This window comes from Ostrinia furnacalis, unplaced genomic scaffold (assembly GCF_004193835.3).
Source record: "Ostrinia furnacalis isolate ACB-3 unplaced genomic scaffold, ASM419383v2 OfSCF7395, whole genome shotgun sequence".
Classification (NCBI taxonomy): Eukaryota; Metazoa; Arthropoda; class Insecta; order Lepidoptera; family Crambidae; genus Ostrinia; species Ostrinia furnacalis.
Genome location: NW_021137634.1, coordinates 251,462 through 269,889, shown reverse-complemented (window position 1 = coordinate 269,889; position 18,428 = coordinate 251,462). Strand labels below are relative to the sequence as shown.

The 18,428-nt window shown below is 41.7% G+C and overlaps 1 protein-coding gene across 1 annotated transcript; it reads left to right on the top strand.

Moving 5' to 3' along the window:
* The first annotated feature begins 37 nt into the window (after nucleotides 1-37).
* On the top strand, nucleotides 38-15,248 carry Cand1 (Cullin-associated and neddylation-dissociated 1). Its single transcript, XM_028320546.1, has 30 exons — nucleotides 38-284; nucleotides 376-545; nucleotides 644-857; nucleotides 1,094-1,228; nucleotides 1,562-1,719; nucleotides 1,822-1,984; nucleotides 2,077-2,250; nucleotides 2,492-2,600; nucleotides 2,819-2,952; nucleotides 3,525-3,685; nucleotides 4,426-4,631; nucleotides 5,246-5,439; nucleotides 5,901-6,029; nucleotides 6,119-6,250; nucleotides 6,494-6,665; nucleotides 7,051-7,114; nucleotides 7,226-7,326; nucleotides 7,721-7,914; nucleotides 8,337-8,465; nucleotides 8,555-8,686; nucleotides 8,967-9,138; nucleotides 9,710-9,786; nucleotides 10,104-10,390; nucleotides 11,114-11,312; nucleotides 11,787-11,906; nucleotides 11,983-12,120; nucleotides 12,637-12,825; nucleotides 13,429-13,672; nucleotides 14,140-14,286; nucleotides 14,978-15,248. Exons 1-30 carry the CDS (start codon nucleotides 243-245, stop codon nucleotides 15,106-15,108), a joined length of 4,617 nt encoding a protein of 1,538 aa, XP_028176347.1. The 5' UTR covers nucleotides 38-242; the 3' UTR covers nucleotides 15,109-15,248.
* The last annotated feature ends 3,180 nt before the right edge of the window (nucleotides 15,249-18,428 follow it).

The following is an 18,428-nucleotide window of genomic DNA, read 5'->3' as shown; positions in this document are numbered from 1 at the left end:
AGTATTTTGGAACTATATCCATATCTGTGATGTCATATGTCATGTCATGTCAGTCGCAAATTGATGGATTTATTTTTTCGGTCGTTGATGGTTGTGCTGGTGCCTCCTGGGTTGATTATTCCAGTGGGTAATCATTCAGATGTTCATTCGACACCAGCATTTTGTAAAAATTGTGTAGTTTTATGTGTTGTAAAACAGTGATAGTTTGATTACTGGTTATCATAGCCATAACAATTCTCAAAATGGCTAGTGTCTCGTATCAAATTGCAAATCTTCTCGAGAAGGTGAGCCGGCGTTAACTTTTCTTTTTCTTTGTTTTCGTTGAAATTTCACTTCTCAGAGCACTTTGCAATTTTCAAAATTGTTTTTCGGCAGATGACATCTAGCGATAAAGACTTCAGGTTCATGGCTACTAATGACTTGATGACTGAGTTACAAAAGGACAGCATCAAACTTGATGATGATTCTGAAAGAAAGGTAGTAAAGATGCTGTTACGTTTACTGGAAGACAAGAATGGTGAAGTCCAAAATTTAGCAGTGAAATGGTATGCATTAAAAGTTACAGCATCCACAAAAGTGTTGTATTAATGTTGGTGATTTCTCATGATTAATTCTGCTGCGTTTGAATGTTGTTTTGTTACAGCCTTGGTCCTCTTGTAAACAAAGTAAAGGAATATCAAGTAGAAAGCATTGTCGAAACTCTCTGTGCTAATATGCTCTCAGATACGGAACAACTACGTGACATCAGTAGCATTGGATTAAAAACTGTAATTTCAGAGCTTCCTTTAGGCTCTAATACTTTAGCTGCTAATGTTTGTAAGAAAATTACTGGACGACTGAGTAGTGCTATTGAGAAGGTAAATAAATATTTAAACTCATAAAATATAGTAAGTACTTCTTGGGTGAATTTGTAACGAAGCATAGACTTCCTCAAATTAAATATTTGTTTTATTATGAGTGCAAGTGCACTTACTTTAGATGCAACACATTCATTAATTGGCTAAGACAATCTTCTTAAAAAAAAGCTGAAAATTAATTACCATTTCTGTAACAAGTTATTTTATTTAGTAAATAGGTACTCCTTTTATTTCAGCAAGAGGATGTGTCGGTCCAACTGGAAGCATTAGACATCCTAGCTGACCTGTTGAGCAGATTTGGTGGACTGCTCATATCTTTCCATCCATTGTTGCTAAACTCCCTACTGCCTCAACTTGCTTCTCCTCGCCAAGTATGTATAGTAACTAGAAACATTAGATTTTTCTGTTCCTGTCTATAAAAAACCATCACCTACATTGTTTTTGTTGTTATATGATATACAGTGAAACCCTGAGTTATGTGAATTTTATTTTTTCTTACAAACTTAAACTGGTATTTGGATAGTGTGAGAGAACTTGTCGTATTTTAATTATGTGTAGCATTAAGTTTGTGAGAACCCTCATTGCAAGAGATTAACTCTCAAGTAACCCATTTTACTACCTATTATGTTTAACCCTAACCATAACTAAAATTATTATTAATTATAGAATGATGTATAAAGCAATAATCAATGTGTCCTCCTCAGGCTGTACGTAAACGCACAATAGTTGCATTGTCCCACTTGGTCATGTCCTGTAATGCATCTCTGTACAATAAACTCATTGATCATCTTCTGGAAGGACTGGGATCCTCTACGTCTTCCAGTGTCAGTCGTACACACATACAATGCATTGCTTCAGTATGGTAAGAAATATCTAATAACCATTTATGTGAAAATTGTCTGAAATTTTATTGGTATATTTTTTATTATGGTCTACAAAATGTTTATCCAAATTTGTTTTGTAGTCGTCAAGCAGGTCATAGATTTGGAGAGCAACTGTGGCGTGTCGCGCCTCAAGTTCTGGAACATTCTAACGATGCTGATGAGGAGCTGCGTGAGCACTGTCTTCAAGCCCTGGAGGCGTTTGTTTTGAAATGCCCCAAAGAAGTGCAACCTCATATTCCAACGGTAATGAGTCATGAACTTATGGAAACATTGTTATATGTTTTTTGTTATTATTTTACTGTTTTATGTTACTAACTCTAGATTTCATTATGCAGATTATTGACCTATGCTTGAAAATGATCACATATGATCCAAACTACAACTATGAGGATGAGGAAGAAGACGGTGGTGGTGAGGATGAGGAGATGGAGGATGAATCTTTTGCTCCAGATGCTGAACCCGAGTCCGATTCTGAGGAATATTCTGATGACGATGACATGTCTTGGAAGGTAACGAAACAAAATAGATTTTATTTCTTTATGGATATGTCACAATTAAAAAAAATGTGTCTAAATATTCTAAAAAAAAACTTTTTAGATAAAAATGTTTTGGTTTGCTAAGACTACAGATAAGTTTTATATCTTATCAGAATAAAATGGTACCTTTGCTTGAAGCTAAAAAGCATGGTTGATAATGTTAATAAATAGTCTGCAATTTTTTTTATTTATCAAAGAAAAATCTACCCAACAGGTGAGACGCGCGGCTGCCAAGTGTTTAGAGTCTGTCATTGCAACGCGCCATGAGCTTTTAGCGGAAATGTATCAATCTGTATCCCCAGCTTTGATTGCGAGATTCAAAGGTAAGAAGATTGTTTGTCCATTTGTCCTACTATCTTCCATGTGAAGATTATTTAATATAAGTGATACAAGTTTAATCTAATGTTTTAGTTAGCTTTATATGTGGAAGTGTAAAATTTTGACGACAAAATGCTCATATAAATCCCTAGCAAAGACAAGAGAACCTATCAGTACATTGACACATTTAAAACACTTAATTTATGTACGTATGTTTTATTAGAGCGTGAGGAGAACGTGAAATGCGACATCCTGAGCGCTTACACCGCTTTGCTGCGCGCCACGCGGCCCCCGCCCGCGCTGCAGTTGAACATGGCGCCTGCTGCCGACTCCCCGCAAGCACTGTTGATCCAGAGGGTGAGATCTACTTTCTATGTACTTTATTAGCTCCCGGCTTCGCACGCTTACAATGTAGTATACACCTTTCTCTTGAATCACTCTTGATTTCGACGTAGTTTAAAAGATTTAAGTTCACAGACTTTTCTTTCTTTTTAGTCCAGGACTTTCCAAACTTGATTTTACCGTGACGCCCTTGGGAATCCCAAGGGCACCTGTGTCCCTGCCAATTCTGTGCATCGCGAGTAATCGTCGGGAACCGTTTAGGAAGCCCTGCCCTAGTAAATTGACATACTGTTTATGAGCTATCAAAATGTGATTGTATAGATTTAAGCAGCAGCAGCAAGCAGCTATCTGTACATTAATTTGTGTATCTCCTTCATTGCGTATCTATGTTTTTCCTGCTTGTATTTCTTTCAAATAAAAAAAAAAAATATTTGGTTTACTGGTTTCAAAGCTGCTAAAAATCTAATTTTACAGCTGAAAACTAACTTTGTTTTTCTGAGGAAGATTGAACTTTATGGAAGTTGTGTCTTGGTGTCAACAACTACTCACTTGTACAACATAAGTTGGTTACTTGTTTACTTCTTTAGGTCCCGGGAGTAGTGCGTGGCGCCCTTCGCGTGATTCGCGGGCGCAGCGTGCGCGCTCGAGGCTGCGCGCTAGCCTTGCTGCGTGAACTACTCACTGCCGCGCCTGGATGTCTTGCCGACCACGCCGCTCGCGTCGTTCGCGCTTTGACACCTGCTCTTACGTACGTACTGCATCAAACTAGTGTAAGGCGTTCCTTTTAGTGTGACGTTACGTCAGCCGAGCGTTATGAAAAGAATCTAATGCATTGCGAAGCCATCGTCAGCCACCGGTGCGATTCTTGCCGTTGATTCGTAGCGTAAGCGCAAGAGGAAATCAAACCAAGCTTTGTGCGGCGGCGCTTACGAGTTTGGAATGTATTTATCTTTGGAATTCATCATTATCATTATCGGCCGTAAGATTTTTTTTAACCACGACGAGGAAGCTCTTGGCCTGTATCTCACCTGATGGTAAGTGATGATCAGTGGCCCAATTCACGTATTTTGACACAGTCAAAATCTCGTTGACGTTTCGAAGTCTTTCTATTGAAAAATAATTCTAAATCGTATTCACAAGGGTCATATCGTTATAACGATTACTCGATAGGATCGCAACTCAGCTATTTGTTGTCGTTGAAGTTTTGTTACGCGAATAAGGCTGCAGGCCGAAGGTAGAAACGAATTTCACTCGGAATCCTCAACCACAGGGGAATTGGCTATATTACCTCTTTACTGCCGGTATACAACAATTCTGTTAACATTGTTGTTATGGCGGCAGACTTAGGTAAGATGGTGGTAGCTAGCCAGGATGATAGATGTTCACTGCTCCAGATTGATCATCGTCGATAATTTTCTTGACAGGCTGGGCTTGGCGGTAAAATTGTGGCTCCCAATATAAAGAGTGATCTTTAAATGTCTATTACAGCGACAAAAGCACAGCATCGTCCATGAAGATCGAGACTCTAGTGTTCGTGGTGTGCCTGCTCCGCGGGCACGCGGCGGGCGCCATGCGGGCGCACGTGGCGGCGCTGACGCCGGCGGTGCTGGCGTGCGTGCACGACCCCTTCTACAAGGTCACGGCCGAGGCGCTGCGCGTGCTGCAGACACTCGTCAAGGTCATCCGGCCGCTGGGTGAGTGAAGATAATGCAGCTTACCTAGCGCGCTGCTGGTGTGTCAAATATATTCCCGCCTATCACTTATGTTTTTAAAGTCAGATTATTCACACCCGAAATCATGATAAAATACTAACTAAACCCAGGAAAACCAAGAGGAAAATGGGAGATTACACTTCAGGGAAACTAAATCGTCTAGTACGAAGTCCAGAGGTGGAATTGTGTAAAGCAATCGTAATCATTTGACAGTTCATAACGTACGATTATTCTGTCAAACGCTTTGTTTAACTGACTTTATTATACGTTATGAACTGTCAAATGATTACGATTGCTTTACACAATTCCACCTCTGGTTAAGGATCGTGCTGCAGATGAGCATCGAGAAGGAGGAGGACTTAGATTATGTCGCTCGACATAGTGGGTAGATATCTCCACCAAAGGAAAAGGGAATAGAGTATCTCCACCAAAGGAAAAGGGAATAGAGTATCTCCACCAAAGCAAAAAGGAATAGAGATGTGAGAGATTTCTTCGTTCCCGCTCCGCTCCGTCCCTCTCAGTACAAATCTCTGCTCAAATGATTCCACTGAAGCTAGTCTTAGATATGGATCTTCACAAGTCTCTGTATTCCACAGATAACATCGAAATGATCGAGGGCTCCGACGAGGTCCACGTGGAGCCGCCGCCCGAAGAGCTGCAGCAGTTCATCCCGGCGATGTACGAGTGTACGCTAGTGCGACTGCGCGCCACCGACATGGACCAAGAGGTCAAGGAACGCGCCATCGCCACGTGTGGACAGCTCATCTGCCACTTCGGGGACTATTTGCAGGTTAGTGCGGGTAGAAGTCCCATTAACTTTCCATTTCCAGTGAAGCTAAAATATACATGTGCTTGTGTGAGTGGAGTAACTCCATCGCCGTCGTGTTTAATAGTCCAGCGGCGATGGAGTGCGAACTATTCAAAAAATCGAATCGGCCGCTCGGCCAATACGCGACCCCAAGCCTCAACTCATTTGACCAACTATATTAATGACTTGCAACTAAAAACAAATTTTACAGGTAATTGAAAAGGGTTTTTTTAGGACTGCATTATTTCGTGACTTGCATTAATTGATTTATTTTGTTAGTTGACCCAATTCAGCATTTAAATAACCTTGAGATTATGAAATACAATCGTGATATCACCCGTGAAGTGTTGGTGTTATGATTCAAAATTAGACCTTATTTAGCACTTCGTGAATTTATAGGACACTTATGTTTAAATTATTAAAATATCTTTCTTTGTTTACAGAACGAACTTCCAGTGTGCCTTCCAATATTCTTAGAGCGACTGCGCAACGAAATCACACGCCTGACTACTGTTAAGGCTCTTACTAAAATAGCTTCATCACCTTTACGCATCGATTTACGACCTATTTTGGTACGTATTATGATATCACGTCTTTTACTTAACATATCTATGTATGTCTTGTATAGGTATTAATTTTAATAATAACTTGTTTGTTTTAGTCTGATGTGGTGCCAATCCTTGGGTCTTTCCTGAGAAAGAACCAACGAGCTCTGAAATTATCTACCTTGGTGTTGTTGGACACGCTAGTCCAAAATTACAGTAATGATATCAGTATAGAATTACTTAGTAAGGTATGTCGAACATTGTATACTATTACTATTTTCTCATAATAATGATGTTTAACTGTGTGCACTTAGCACTGAAGATAACCATAGAACAAAGAGTGGCAGGAATTATGCATAATGTAGCTCATTTAGGCGCCCTGCTGTCTTGGATCAACATAGAGCTTTCTAAACGAATTATGAGGTTAGCAAATATATTACTTATGATTAAGGCTATAAGCATGTCTAAAATGTAATTGTATTTGTATACAGGTGCTAATGGAGGTCCCGCCGCTTGTGTGCGAGTCGGATCTACACTGCGCGCAAACAGCGCTCGCTTTAGTTCGAGGCGCATGTGTCCGCTGTCCTGCCGCGCTTACGGCTGATGCCCGCCAGGCGCTCACGCCTAATATCCTCGCGCTAGCCAAGTCACCGCTGCTGCAAGGTATGTTTTATTCACTTACGGGTCCCACTGTAAATCTTCGAAGCGCGAGTTTGATGTCGCAGCCAGTCCTTCTCTAGTCTAGTCTTAGGCAATGATAGCTCTTGCTAATTTATGGTATTTTATAACTTATTGTTTTAAAGCTGATTTCAAACCGTTTCCAGAAAGCTATTCTAAACAAAATGCTCACAAAGAGCTTGACACGCTTTTATAATGTCATCAAGATATACATAATCGTTTTGTTGAGATATAAACAGATATTTTATGTGTCTTTTGCTAAGGGGCACTAACAAATCCTAAAAGCATAGTCTTGGTTTGCAGACAATTTTATCTTGGTTCTAATTCATATTGGTTCGTCGATTTCTGAAATTCATTTCTATCTGAAAAGAACCATTTTCAAGATCCTTTATAAATGATGAAAGTAAGTTTTACAACGAAGGTTCTGAAGTTACGCAAGTTTTGAGGGTTTTTGAAAACCGACAATTTCGTTCCGTATCTGACAAATCGGTTAGTATTGTCATGTCATTTGATATTGAGATTAGCCATTTTGTTAATTTATTCAGGCGGCGCCTTNTGCTGGCGTGCGTGCACGACCCCTTCTACAAGGTCACGGCCGAGGCGCTGCGCGTGCTGCAGACACTCGTCAAGGTCATCCGGCCGCTGGGTGAGTGAGCGACAAACGCACAGCATCCTCCATGAAGATACTCTGGTGTTCGTGGTGTGCCTGCTGCGGGCGCACGTGGCGGCGCTGACGCCGGCGGTGCTGGCACGGTAATAATATCATACAGTATTGTGNTCGATGATCAATTGTATTCATTGTCCATCCATGAACAACTTTACACAATCGCACCTCTGGTTAAGGATCGTGCTGCAGATGAGCATCGAGAAGGAGGAGGACTTAGATTATGTCGCTCGACATAGTGGGTAGATATCTCCACCAAAGCAAAAAGGAATAGAGATGTGAGAGATTTCTTCGTTCCCGCTCCGCTCAGTCCCTCTCAGTATTAATCTCTGAAGCTAGTCTGAGATATGGATCTTCACAACTCTGTATTCCACAGATAACATCGAAATGATCGAGGGCTCCGACGAGGTCCACGTGGAGCCGCCGCCCGAAGAGCTGCAGCAGTTCATCCCGGCGATGTACGAGTGTACTTTAGTGCGGCTGCGCGCCACCGACATGGACCAAGAGGTCAAGGAACGCGCCATCGCTACTTGCGGACAGCTCATCTGCCACTTCGGCGACTATTTGCAGGTCTGCGCGGCTAGAAGTCCCATTAACTCTCCAGCGAAGCGAAAATATACATGTGCTTGTGTTAGGAGTGAAGTAACTCCATCGTTTAATAGTCCAGCGGCGATGGAGTTCGAACTATTAAAAAAATCGTTTGACCACTCATTTGACTCATTGACCAACTATTAATGATTTGCAACTAAAAAACAAATACAGGTAATTGAATAGGGTTTTTAGGACTGCATTATTTCGTGACTTGCATTAACTGATTTATTTTGTTAGTTGACCCAATTCAGCATTTAAATAACCTTGAGATTATGAAATACAATCGTGATATCACCCGTGAAGTGTTGGTGTTATGATTCAAAATTAGACCTTATTTAGCACTTCGTCAATTTATAGGACACTTATGTTTAAATTATTAAAATATCTTTCTTTGTTTACAGAACGAACTTCCAGTGTGCCTTCCAATATTCTTAGAGCGACTGCGAAACGAAATCACACGCCTAACTACTGTTAAGGCTCTTACTAAAATAGCTTCATCACCTTTACGCATCGATTTACGACCTATTTTGGTACGTATTATGATATCACATCTTTTACTTAACATATCTATGTATGTCTTGTATAGGTATTAATTTTAATAATAACTTGTTTGTTTTAGTCTGATGTGGTGCCAATCCTTGGCTCTTTCCTGAGAAAGAACCAACGAGCTCTGAAATTATCTACCTTGGTGTTGTTGGACACACTAGTCCAAAATTACAGTAATGATATCAGTATAGAATTACTAAGTAAGGTATGTCTAACATTGTTTACTTTTTCATTTTTCTCATATTATGATGTTTAACTATATGTGCACCTAGCACTGATTAGAACCATAGAACAATGAGCGTCATGGAACATGCATAATGTAGCTCATTTAGGCGCCCTGCTGCCTTGGATCAACATAGAGCGATCTAAACGAATTATGAGGACCATTATTATTATAATCCGGTGGCTACTCGAGAGGTTAGCAAAAATATTCCATATTACTATGGCTATAAACATCTCTAAAATGTAATTGTATTTGTATACAGGTGCTAATGGAGGTCCCGCCGCTTGTGTGCGAGTCGGATCTACACTGCGCGCAGACAGCGCTCGCTTTAGTTCGAGGCGCATGCGTGCGTTGTCCTGCCGCGCTTACGGCTGACGCCCGCCAGGCGCTCACGCCTAATATCCTCGCGCTAGCCAAGTCACCGCTGCTGCAAGGTATGTTTTATTCACTTACAGGTCCCACTGTAAATCTTCGAAGCGCGAGTTTTATATCGCAGCCAGTCCTTCTCTAGTCTAGTCTTAGGCAATGATAGCTCTTGCTAATTTATGGTATTTTATAATACGTCAAGTAAAAAATTTAATAAATAAGTTATTATTTTAAAGCTGATTTCAAACCGTTTCCAGAAAGCTATGCTAAACAAAATGCTCACCAAGAGCTTGACACACAGTTATGATGTCATCAAGATATACACAAATTTTTGTTCAGATATGAACAGATATTTTATGTGTCTTTTGCTAAGGGGCACTAACAAACCTTAAAAACATAGTTTTGATTTGCAGACAACTTTATCCATGACAAATGTATATTGGTTCGTTGATTTCTGAAGTTCATTTCTATCTGAAAATAACCATTTTCAAGGTCCATTTATAAATAATGATGAAAGTAAGTTTTACAACGAAGGTTATGAAGTTACGCAAGTTTTGAGGGTTTTTGAAAACCGTCAATTTCGTTCCTCCGTCGTTCGTCATTTGATATTGAGATTAGCCATTTTGTTAATTTATTCAGGCGGCGCCCTCCACATCAAGCAGGAGACGCACAGTAGCGCAGGCGATGCTGAGCGTGCTGGTGGAGGAACTGCAGTGGTTGGGTTTTATTGTAGGCCAAGATGTAGATCCTGGCTACATAGGAGTTACAGCGGTGGAAGTGTGGTGGGATATATTGTCTCTCAGGTGACGTAGAGTTTTAGAAGCTCTACTTCACCACCGGCGATAAAAGCATGCAGGTAGATAAAGTAGCATGTGACAGATTCAATGAGGGTTTTCGCGAATGAAAAATCCGCCAGATGGCAATACGTAGACGCGAGGTCCAAATGCTGCGTGATTGGTTATTTTTGACATGACATTGACAGATATGTCAAAATCCACCAATCACGCAGCAGTCAGACCCCACATCCACGTCCCGCCATCTAGCGGATCTCTCATTCGCGAAAACCCTCATTGAAGCGATCATAAGTTTACAGTCACGCATCTTGATTCGCTTACTTGAATTCCTTACAGTATTTAAAAACGTGTGTTTATTCCAGGCGTTCCACTCGCTGGCCAAGTGCGTGGCGGCCGTGGTGGTGGCGGGCGGGCAGGCGGAGGCGCTGGAGGTGGTGCGCGGCTTCCTGCGCGACGCCGCGCACCCGCCCAGCGACCCCACGCATATGTTCGCGCTGCTCGCACTCGCTGAGATAGGGCGCCACTTGTGAGTACCTACACTCGCTGGCAAGTGCGTGGCGGCCGTGGTGGTGGCGGGCGGGCAGGCGGAGGCGCTGGAGGTGGTGCGCGGCTTCCTGCGCGACGCCGCGCACCCGCCCAGCGACCCCACGCATATGTTCGCGCTGCTGGCGCTGGCTGAGATAGGGCGCCATCTGTGAGTACCTTCCACAGATATCCAACGAGTTAGAGTATTCCTGCCTCATGTTCCCACTCCTATATCTTCGCGCTGCTCGCACTCGCTGAGACAGGGCGCCATCTGTGAGTATTTCCCATAGATAATAATAATTAACAAGTTAGAATATCTCTGCATCATGATCCCATTCTTGTATCTTCTATTTTCTATGACAGTTACGGAGGTATAAGACAGGTGAAATAATCTTGCTCACGTGCTTATAAAGGCTAGCTAAGCTCTTATGAGCTGTATTTCTTCAAGTTAACTCGACAAGTAAGAACTTGTTCTCAAAATGCAGCAAGGCTTTGTCCCAAAAACGTTATCTAAAATTTCTAATCCATCCCTCTCACTCAAACCCAGATGCCAGCATGAGCGACAGTGACAGATAGAATAGAAACTATGTAAGCGGCGTTACGTACAGAAAATTTCAAAACAACCGGTGCATATATTAATTTGCTGTCTCGTAAACTACGCATGACCTGTGCACGTTACGTAGCAACGTTAACATACCCTAACACGTTGCTTTCCCTCCCCCAGAGATCTAAGCTCGATCCCGAACCTGAAGGAGGTGCTGCTGAACTCGTTCACTCCCTCCTCCGAGGAGGTGAAGTCCGCCGCGAGCTACGCGCTGGGCTCGGTGGCGGTGGGCAACCTGCCCGAGTTCCTGCCCTTCATCCTGCGCGAGATCGAGGCGCAGCCCAAGCGGCAGTACCTCCTGCTGCACTCGCTGAGAGAGGTAACGTGGAAGAGAAGTAGGTTGTAATAATACAGGGTGTGGTTTTATAAAACCGCGCCCATCTAGGTGGTAGTACACATGAAAGTCATTACAAGAAAATTATTAGTAAAACATCTTGTTTGAACGTCTCCTAAAACTTTCGAGACGGCGCTTGTTACCGCCCGCTCCACCCCCGCGAAAATTTATTAATTAATTTCCATATTGACCGGTTGGTAGCGACCTGCATCCAGCACCTTCCTGCCACCTTTATTAGGTGTCGTTCCAACTTGTGGGCAACATATTTTGAACTTTACTGCTTTTTCTTAGTCTAAATATTCTTGATAATCTACGTGACATACTTTGTCGTGAGCTTGGGCCGTATGGCTTATAAAATGAAGCATGCATATTACTTAGCAATATTATAATGTAACATATGAGAAAAAAGTACTATGATTAAAATTGTATCTTGCTAAGCTTGCCTGTTTATTGTTACAGATTATTTCATGTGAATCTTGCACACCTGAAGGCGTAGAAGCGCTTAGGCCATTTATCCCTGAAATCTGGGTGCAACTATCTAAACATTGTCAATGTGCCGAAGAAGGATCCCGTAATGTTGTAAGTATTATTTCAATTTAGTAAAATAAAATGAATACTGTGGGTCATAAAATAACTAAATGTATTTCTTTTCAAGGTTGCCGAATGCTTAGGAAAATTATGCTTGTTAGAACCCCAAGACTTATTGCCGCATTTGAAAGAGTTCCTGAAATCGCCCGAGCCACTGACTAGAACAACTGCTGTAACTGCCGTCAAATTCACCATCTCGGATCAGGTAAGGGAACTGTGACTGGGTTGTATTATTTGTGGTTTAAACTACATAGAAATACTTAAAACTGATAAATTTTATTTAAATATTTTGCACCACCAATAACCACCATACGTTTATTGTGCCTATCACACTGTACCAATGTTTACTAAAGCCTTCTGCTATGATTTAATTCACTTAGCGTTTGTCAAGTTTACAAAAAGCTTTAGTTAAAGTTAAAACGCTATATCTATTTATATTTGCCAAATCATTATCATTGTGTATTTCAATTACATTTTTTACACACACATAACTGCATCTACCCAGTAAGTGCAAATGTGATTTTCCTTTGGGAGCAAGGCGAGTAAGCCCCCGTCACGTCATGATTAATGATAATAAAAAAAACATCGCAAATACGGCAACTCTCATTCATTTTTGATCATCGATTTCTAGTGCGTGCCTTAACGTTATCAAATACCCTTATATAAATATGAGTAGAGTAAACGTTCAATGACGTTATACGTCCGTTCTCGTGTCACGCAGCCGCAAGCCATCGACCCGCTTCTCCGCGCGTGCATGGCCGAGCTGTTAGTCCCGCTGCGCGACCCGGCGCTGGGCGTGCGGCGCGTGGCGCTGGTGGCCTTCAACTCGGCCGCGCACAACAAGCCCTCGCTCATCCGCGACCTGCTGCCCAGCGTGCTGCCCACCATCTACAGCGAGACCAAAGTCAAGGTACGGGAACTCTTCCACAACTAACACGTCATTCTAGAAAAAGTCGAAAGTTAATTTTAATGTGTGCCTTATATTCAGCATGGAATCTCGCTTGTCCGGGTCCTGCTGCCCACCTCCTGGGTACAGCGAGACCTAAGTCAAGGTATGGTATCTTATCGATTGCTGACAAGGCATTTGCAAAGTTGGTGACATGAAGAAGCTTATGGCGTTCAACTCCGCTACGCACAACATCCGCTCATCTACGACCAGCTGCCCACCATCTACAGCAAGACCAAAGTCAAGGTATGCTATCTCATTTAGAAAACGTCAGAAAGAGTCCAAAGTGGTACCTACTGAAGCATTCGTTCAATCTGACGTGTTCCCTCCACCTCACCTTGAAGTCTTTGCTCATCTGCAACCTGCTGCTGCCATGAAGCTTTATGCTTGCTCTAGAAAAAGCCAACGTTTAGTCTGACGTCTTCAGATGACGTGGGCCCTGTAAAGATTAGTGTAAACACGTCACCGTTGTTTCCACATCGACATAAGAAAAACAGTTGTGCTAAGTTACTATACCTAAAGATTGCCCGCGATTAGTCTAATAATCCCATTCTCTATTCATAACAGAAAGAGCTCATCCGCGAAGTAGAAATGGGTCCATTCAAGCACTCGGTCGACGACGGCCTGGACCTACGCAAGGCGGCCTTCGAGTGCATGTACACACTGCTCGGCAGCTGCCTGGACCGCCTCGACGTGTTCGAGTTCCTGCGCCACGTGGAGGACGGCCTGCGCGACCACTACGACATCAAGATGCTCACCTACCTCATGTGCGCGCGGCTGGCTCAGCTGTGCCCCGCTGTAGTGCTGCAGAGTGAGTAGAATACACTTGGGTACTTAGAATACACTATCGGGTACTTGGAATACAGTCTCGGGTACTTAGAATACACTCTCCGGTACTTAGAAATACACTCTCGCGTACCTAAAATACACTCTAGTTCTTAGAATACACTCTCAGGTACTCTAGTAGATGACACGCTTGAAGATCGAGACTAGGAGATTAGTGGAAACTCATTTTGCACGACTAGGTGACTCATGACACTTATTTTATGCCCTGGGACATACTAGGCGTCTCATTTTACCCCTTTGGGAACACTGTTTAATTTTACACCCTCGCGTAGATTAAAACTCATTTTACCCCCCCAGATACACTAAGCGATTAATTTTTAAACCCTTGTGCACTAGGAGACGTATTTTATCAATTCGAGAAGCTATCTTCAAGCACATAAACATGCCACGTGCCTTTTTATTCTTTCTACTTATAATAATATCTTTTCTCAGGGCTAGAAAGCTTAGTGGAGCCTCTTAGAGCGACGTGCACGATGAAGGTGAAGGCCAACTCAGTGAAGCAGGAGTACGAGAAGCAGGACGAGCTCAAGCGCTCCGCGCTGCGGGCGGCCGCGGCGCTGCTGCAGATACCCGAAGCCGGTAAGGAAGATATTTTTCATTGGTTTCGAACGTTATGTTATCAAACTAAAGTTCCAATTATGGTGGCATCAATTCCTGTCACCACCAGAAAAAGGTTTAAGCCTATGAGTATATCGAAGGAAGGAGAAGAAGAGAGTATAATAATATCTTTACTGTCATGCAAGAGAAACAGCTTAAAAAAAATCTGATTGTAAAGGCATCGGCTCTTTTCAGTTCGATTAAAGTATAATAATTTTAAGGTTTATTTCACAACTCATCCTTATTCTATCGGATCTAAAAAACCAGGGTGCCTAAAGTCCGGTCGCCGAGCAGACAGAATTTCGTCCAATGACCCCAAGCTACCCATCCTTAATAATAATAAATAAATAATAAATCTTATTTATTTATTTAAACTTTTAGCATACATACAAATAATGCACTGTGGCGGGCGTAATTATATTGCTGTCACGCTCGCACAGTCGCTTTTTAGATCCGATAGAATAAGGATGAGTTTGAATAACGCGATAAGGATGGGTAGCTTGGGGTCATTGGACGAAATTCTAGGTGCTCGGCGACCGGTCTTTAGACAGTTACAAGCTTGAGTACAGTTGTAATAAATCGCTTCGCTCCGCGTTTTTAGTATCTCTTATGGACTCGGGAATGATACTTTGACTAGAGGGCAGATTTTATGTAACGATCTTTTAATTCACAGAAAAGAACCCTCACCTGATGGACTTCGTGACGCAGATCAAGTCGTTCCCGGACCTGCAGCCCATCTTCGAGGCGATCCTGAAGGACGCCAGCGGCGGCGGCGTGGACGCCAACCTCATGGACCAGAGCTAGCGCTAGCCGCGCGCGCACCTCCTACGCCTCCTCACATTTACTTTAGTTTATTTCGTTGTTTGGTTTCTATACGAACCGGTACTCACTCATCTGGCTTATATTGTAAAAACATTCGAAATAGACAGATGATACAACATTTATTTTCATTTTATTTAGTTGGGCGATCGAGTCGTGGCAGGTTTTGGTGTTTTTTTCTAGATATTACAAACGCTATCTTACGGAGGCACTTTGTAATTAAATTAGAGAAAAACGACATTTAAATACGAGTTACTTAATGTGTTCCTATTTAATTGAAATGGAACGCGAAAGTTTAAAATCTTACTTTGTAAATGACAAGTCAAAATTTCGATCAACAATTTTATTAAAAAATTACAATTACATAACTACAAACGTTGCTACTGAACTTCCCGACGTACAGACACGTCGGAATCCTTGCGATGTTCACTAAGGAGAGAANCCTGGTCAGGCTATAATTGATATCACACGCCTGCTCTGTAGATGCACCCACTCGCGAGAAATGCCTCTGAACCCAAGGTTTCACTTCGATCACCGTAGGGCGGACAGGTGTGTGGTATCTCTTGCACATCGCCAACCAACATGCACGGTTGGGTTGTTGAAATTATGTAGGTACCACAGTAAATATATGAGCTAAAGCAGTACGGAAACTAAGCCCTTTCGTCGAGTTAAATACCTACACTTCAACTGAGTGTTAGGGTTGTCACTCTTAATCTTTATATATTAGATAAGGTTTTTACTTACTTATTTATTAAAACGTTTATTTAGGTTATTTAATTATCAAATACGTAATTTAATAAATTATTTGACTAAGTAGTTAAAAAAATATTAAATTAGGTACAATTCATCACTTAGTACAAAAGCGCGCTGAGCAAATTACTTTATCAAATAGAACACACAAATTGTTAAGAAGCGTAATTACGTAATTTAAAAATAACTATTACCATATCAGATGTAAGCATTTTATTTAAAAAGTAATATTTAATCATTATTACCATTCAGAATTATTAGGAAGTTTAAAAAATGTAAGTTCTGGTCTTGAAGATGCCGAGTTAAAGTAGCCGTATACTACGCAATACATTCGTGGCATGTTTTTAACAATACAGCGGACAGTGGATGCCTAAAAATTATTATTAAAAACGCAACGCGCGCGACACCCGCGACGGATGGACTGCGAGGTTCGCTTAGAGCTCGTGTAAAGCGTGCGTCTGTGTGCGTGAGTCTGATTTCGAGCATTTGTATGAAGCTTCCGTACTGTTTTGATTTATCTACTGTGTAGGTACAAAATATTGCTTTGTATAAGTTATTTTACATGCATACTTAGTTAAAATTATGTAAAAGACGAACTCCACCTTAACACTAGTTGATAAGTAAACTGAGACCAGCGCTGTTGGATTCATAATAATAATGTACATTATTTTATACTATCTTCTTTATATAAATTCTGATTGTGAATCTGTTTGTGGTCCTATGAAAATAAATGAAAAAAAAAAAAAAACCACACCATGTATAAGCTTAACTCAAAGGCTGATCCATATTACATACATACATACATACATCATCATCATAATATTTCAGCTACAGGACGTCCACTGCTGAGTATAGGTCTCCCCCAATATATGATTTCATATTGACTGGTCGGTAGCGGCCTGCATCCAGCACCTTTGTGCTACCTTTGTGAGGTGTTGTTCCACCTTATGGGCAACATATTGTCAACATATTTTGAACTTTACTGCTTTGTCTTAAAGTCTAAATATTATTGATAATCCACGTAACATGCTTTGTCGTGAGTTTGGGCCGTATGGCTCATAAAATGAAGCACGCATATTACTTAGCAATGAATTTTAACATACGAGAAAGAAGTAAGTACCTTGCTAACCTCACCTGTTTATTGTTACAGATTATTTCATGTGAATCTTGCACACCTGAAGGTGTAGAAGCACTTAGGCCATTTATCCCTGAAATCTGGGTGCAACTATCTAAACATTGTCAATGTGCCGAAGAAGGATCCCGTAATGTTGTAAGTATTATTTGAATTTAATAAAATAATGAACATTGTGGGTTGTATTCGTTAGAAAATAACAAAATGTATTTCTTTTCAAGGTTGCCGAATGCTTAGGAAAATTATGCTTGTTAGAACCCCAAGACTTATTGCCGCATTTGAAAGAGTTCCTGAAATCGCCCGAGCCACTGACTAGAACAACCGCTGTAACTGCCGTCAAATTCACCATCTCGGATCAGGTAATTTATTTTATTTGTATTTTGTATCACCATACGTTTATTATTCCTATCACACTGTACGAATGTTTACTAAAGCCTTCTGCTATAATTTAATTCACTTAGCGTTTGTCAAGTTTACAAAAAGCTATAGTTATAACGCTATTTACTTTAGCCACGGCTTTGGCCAAATCATTATAATTGTATATTTTAAAAAGTCATACACATTGCAAATAGTATACAACTGCATCAACCCAGTGAGTGCAACAAATGTGATTGTCTTCCTACCGCTTCGGGGAGCAAAGCGAGTAAGCTCCTGTCGCTTGTTACTGGCAAGACAGTGCAAGTGGCACCATGAGTAATAATCGCAATTACGGTAGCCCTCATTCATCATCGTTTTTAGTGCGTGTTTTAACGTTGTCAAATATTGTGTAAATACATAATATGTGTAGTGAGCGACTGCGCACACTGGGTGACAATCGCGACGACTAGACGCCTACTCTTGTCAATTCTACTAATGTTATAAATGCGAAAGTTTGGATGCCTGGATGTTTGTTACTCTTTCACGCAAAAACTGAACGGATTTTGTTGAAACTTTACAGTATTATTGTTTGTAACCCTAAGATTAACATATAGGCTATAATTTATGCCGATCTGTGACACTAGACATCACGCGGGTGAAGCCACGGGCAAAAGCTAGTTTCATATATTAGCTGACAGACTCGCTGTTGTCGAGTCCACTGTTATTATAAGTCCATTCTCGTGTTACGCAGCCACAAGCCATCGACCCTTTGCTCCGCGCGTGCATGGCCGAGCTGTTGGTCCCGCTGCGCGACCCGGCGCTGGGCGTGCGGCGCGTGGCGCTGGTGGCCTTCAACTCCGCCGCGCACAACAAGCCCTCGCTCATCCGCGACCTGCTGCCCAGCGTGCTGCCCACCATCTACAGCGAGACCAAAGTCAAGGTACGGGAACTCTTCCACAACTAACACGTCATTCTAGAAAAAGTCGAAAGTTAATTTTAATGTGTGCCTTATATTCAGCATGGAATCTCGCTTGTCCGGGTCCTGCTGCCCACCTGGGTACAGCGA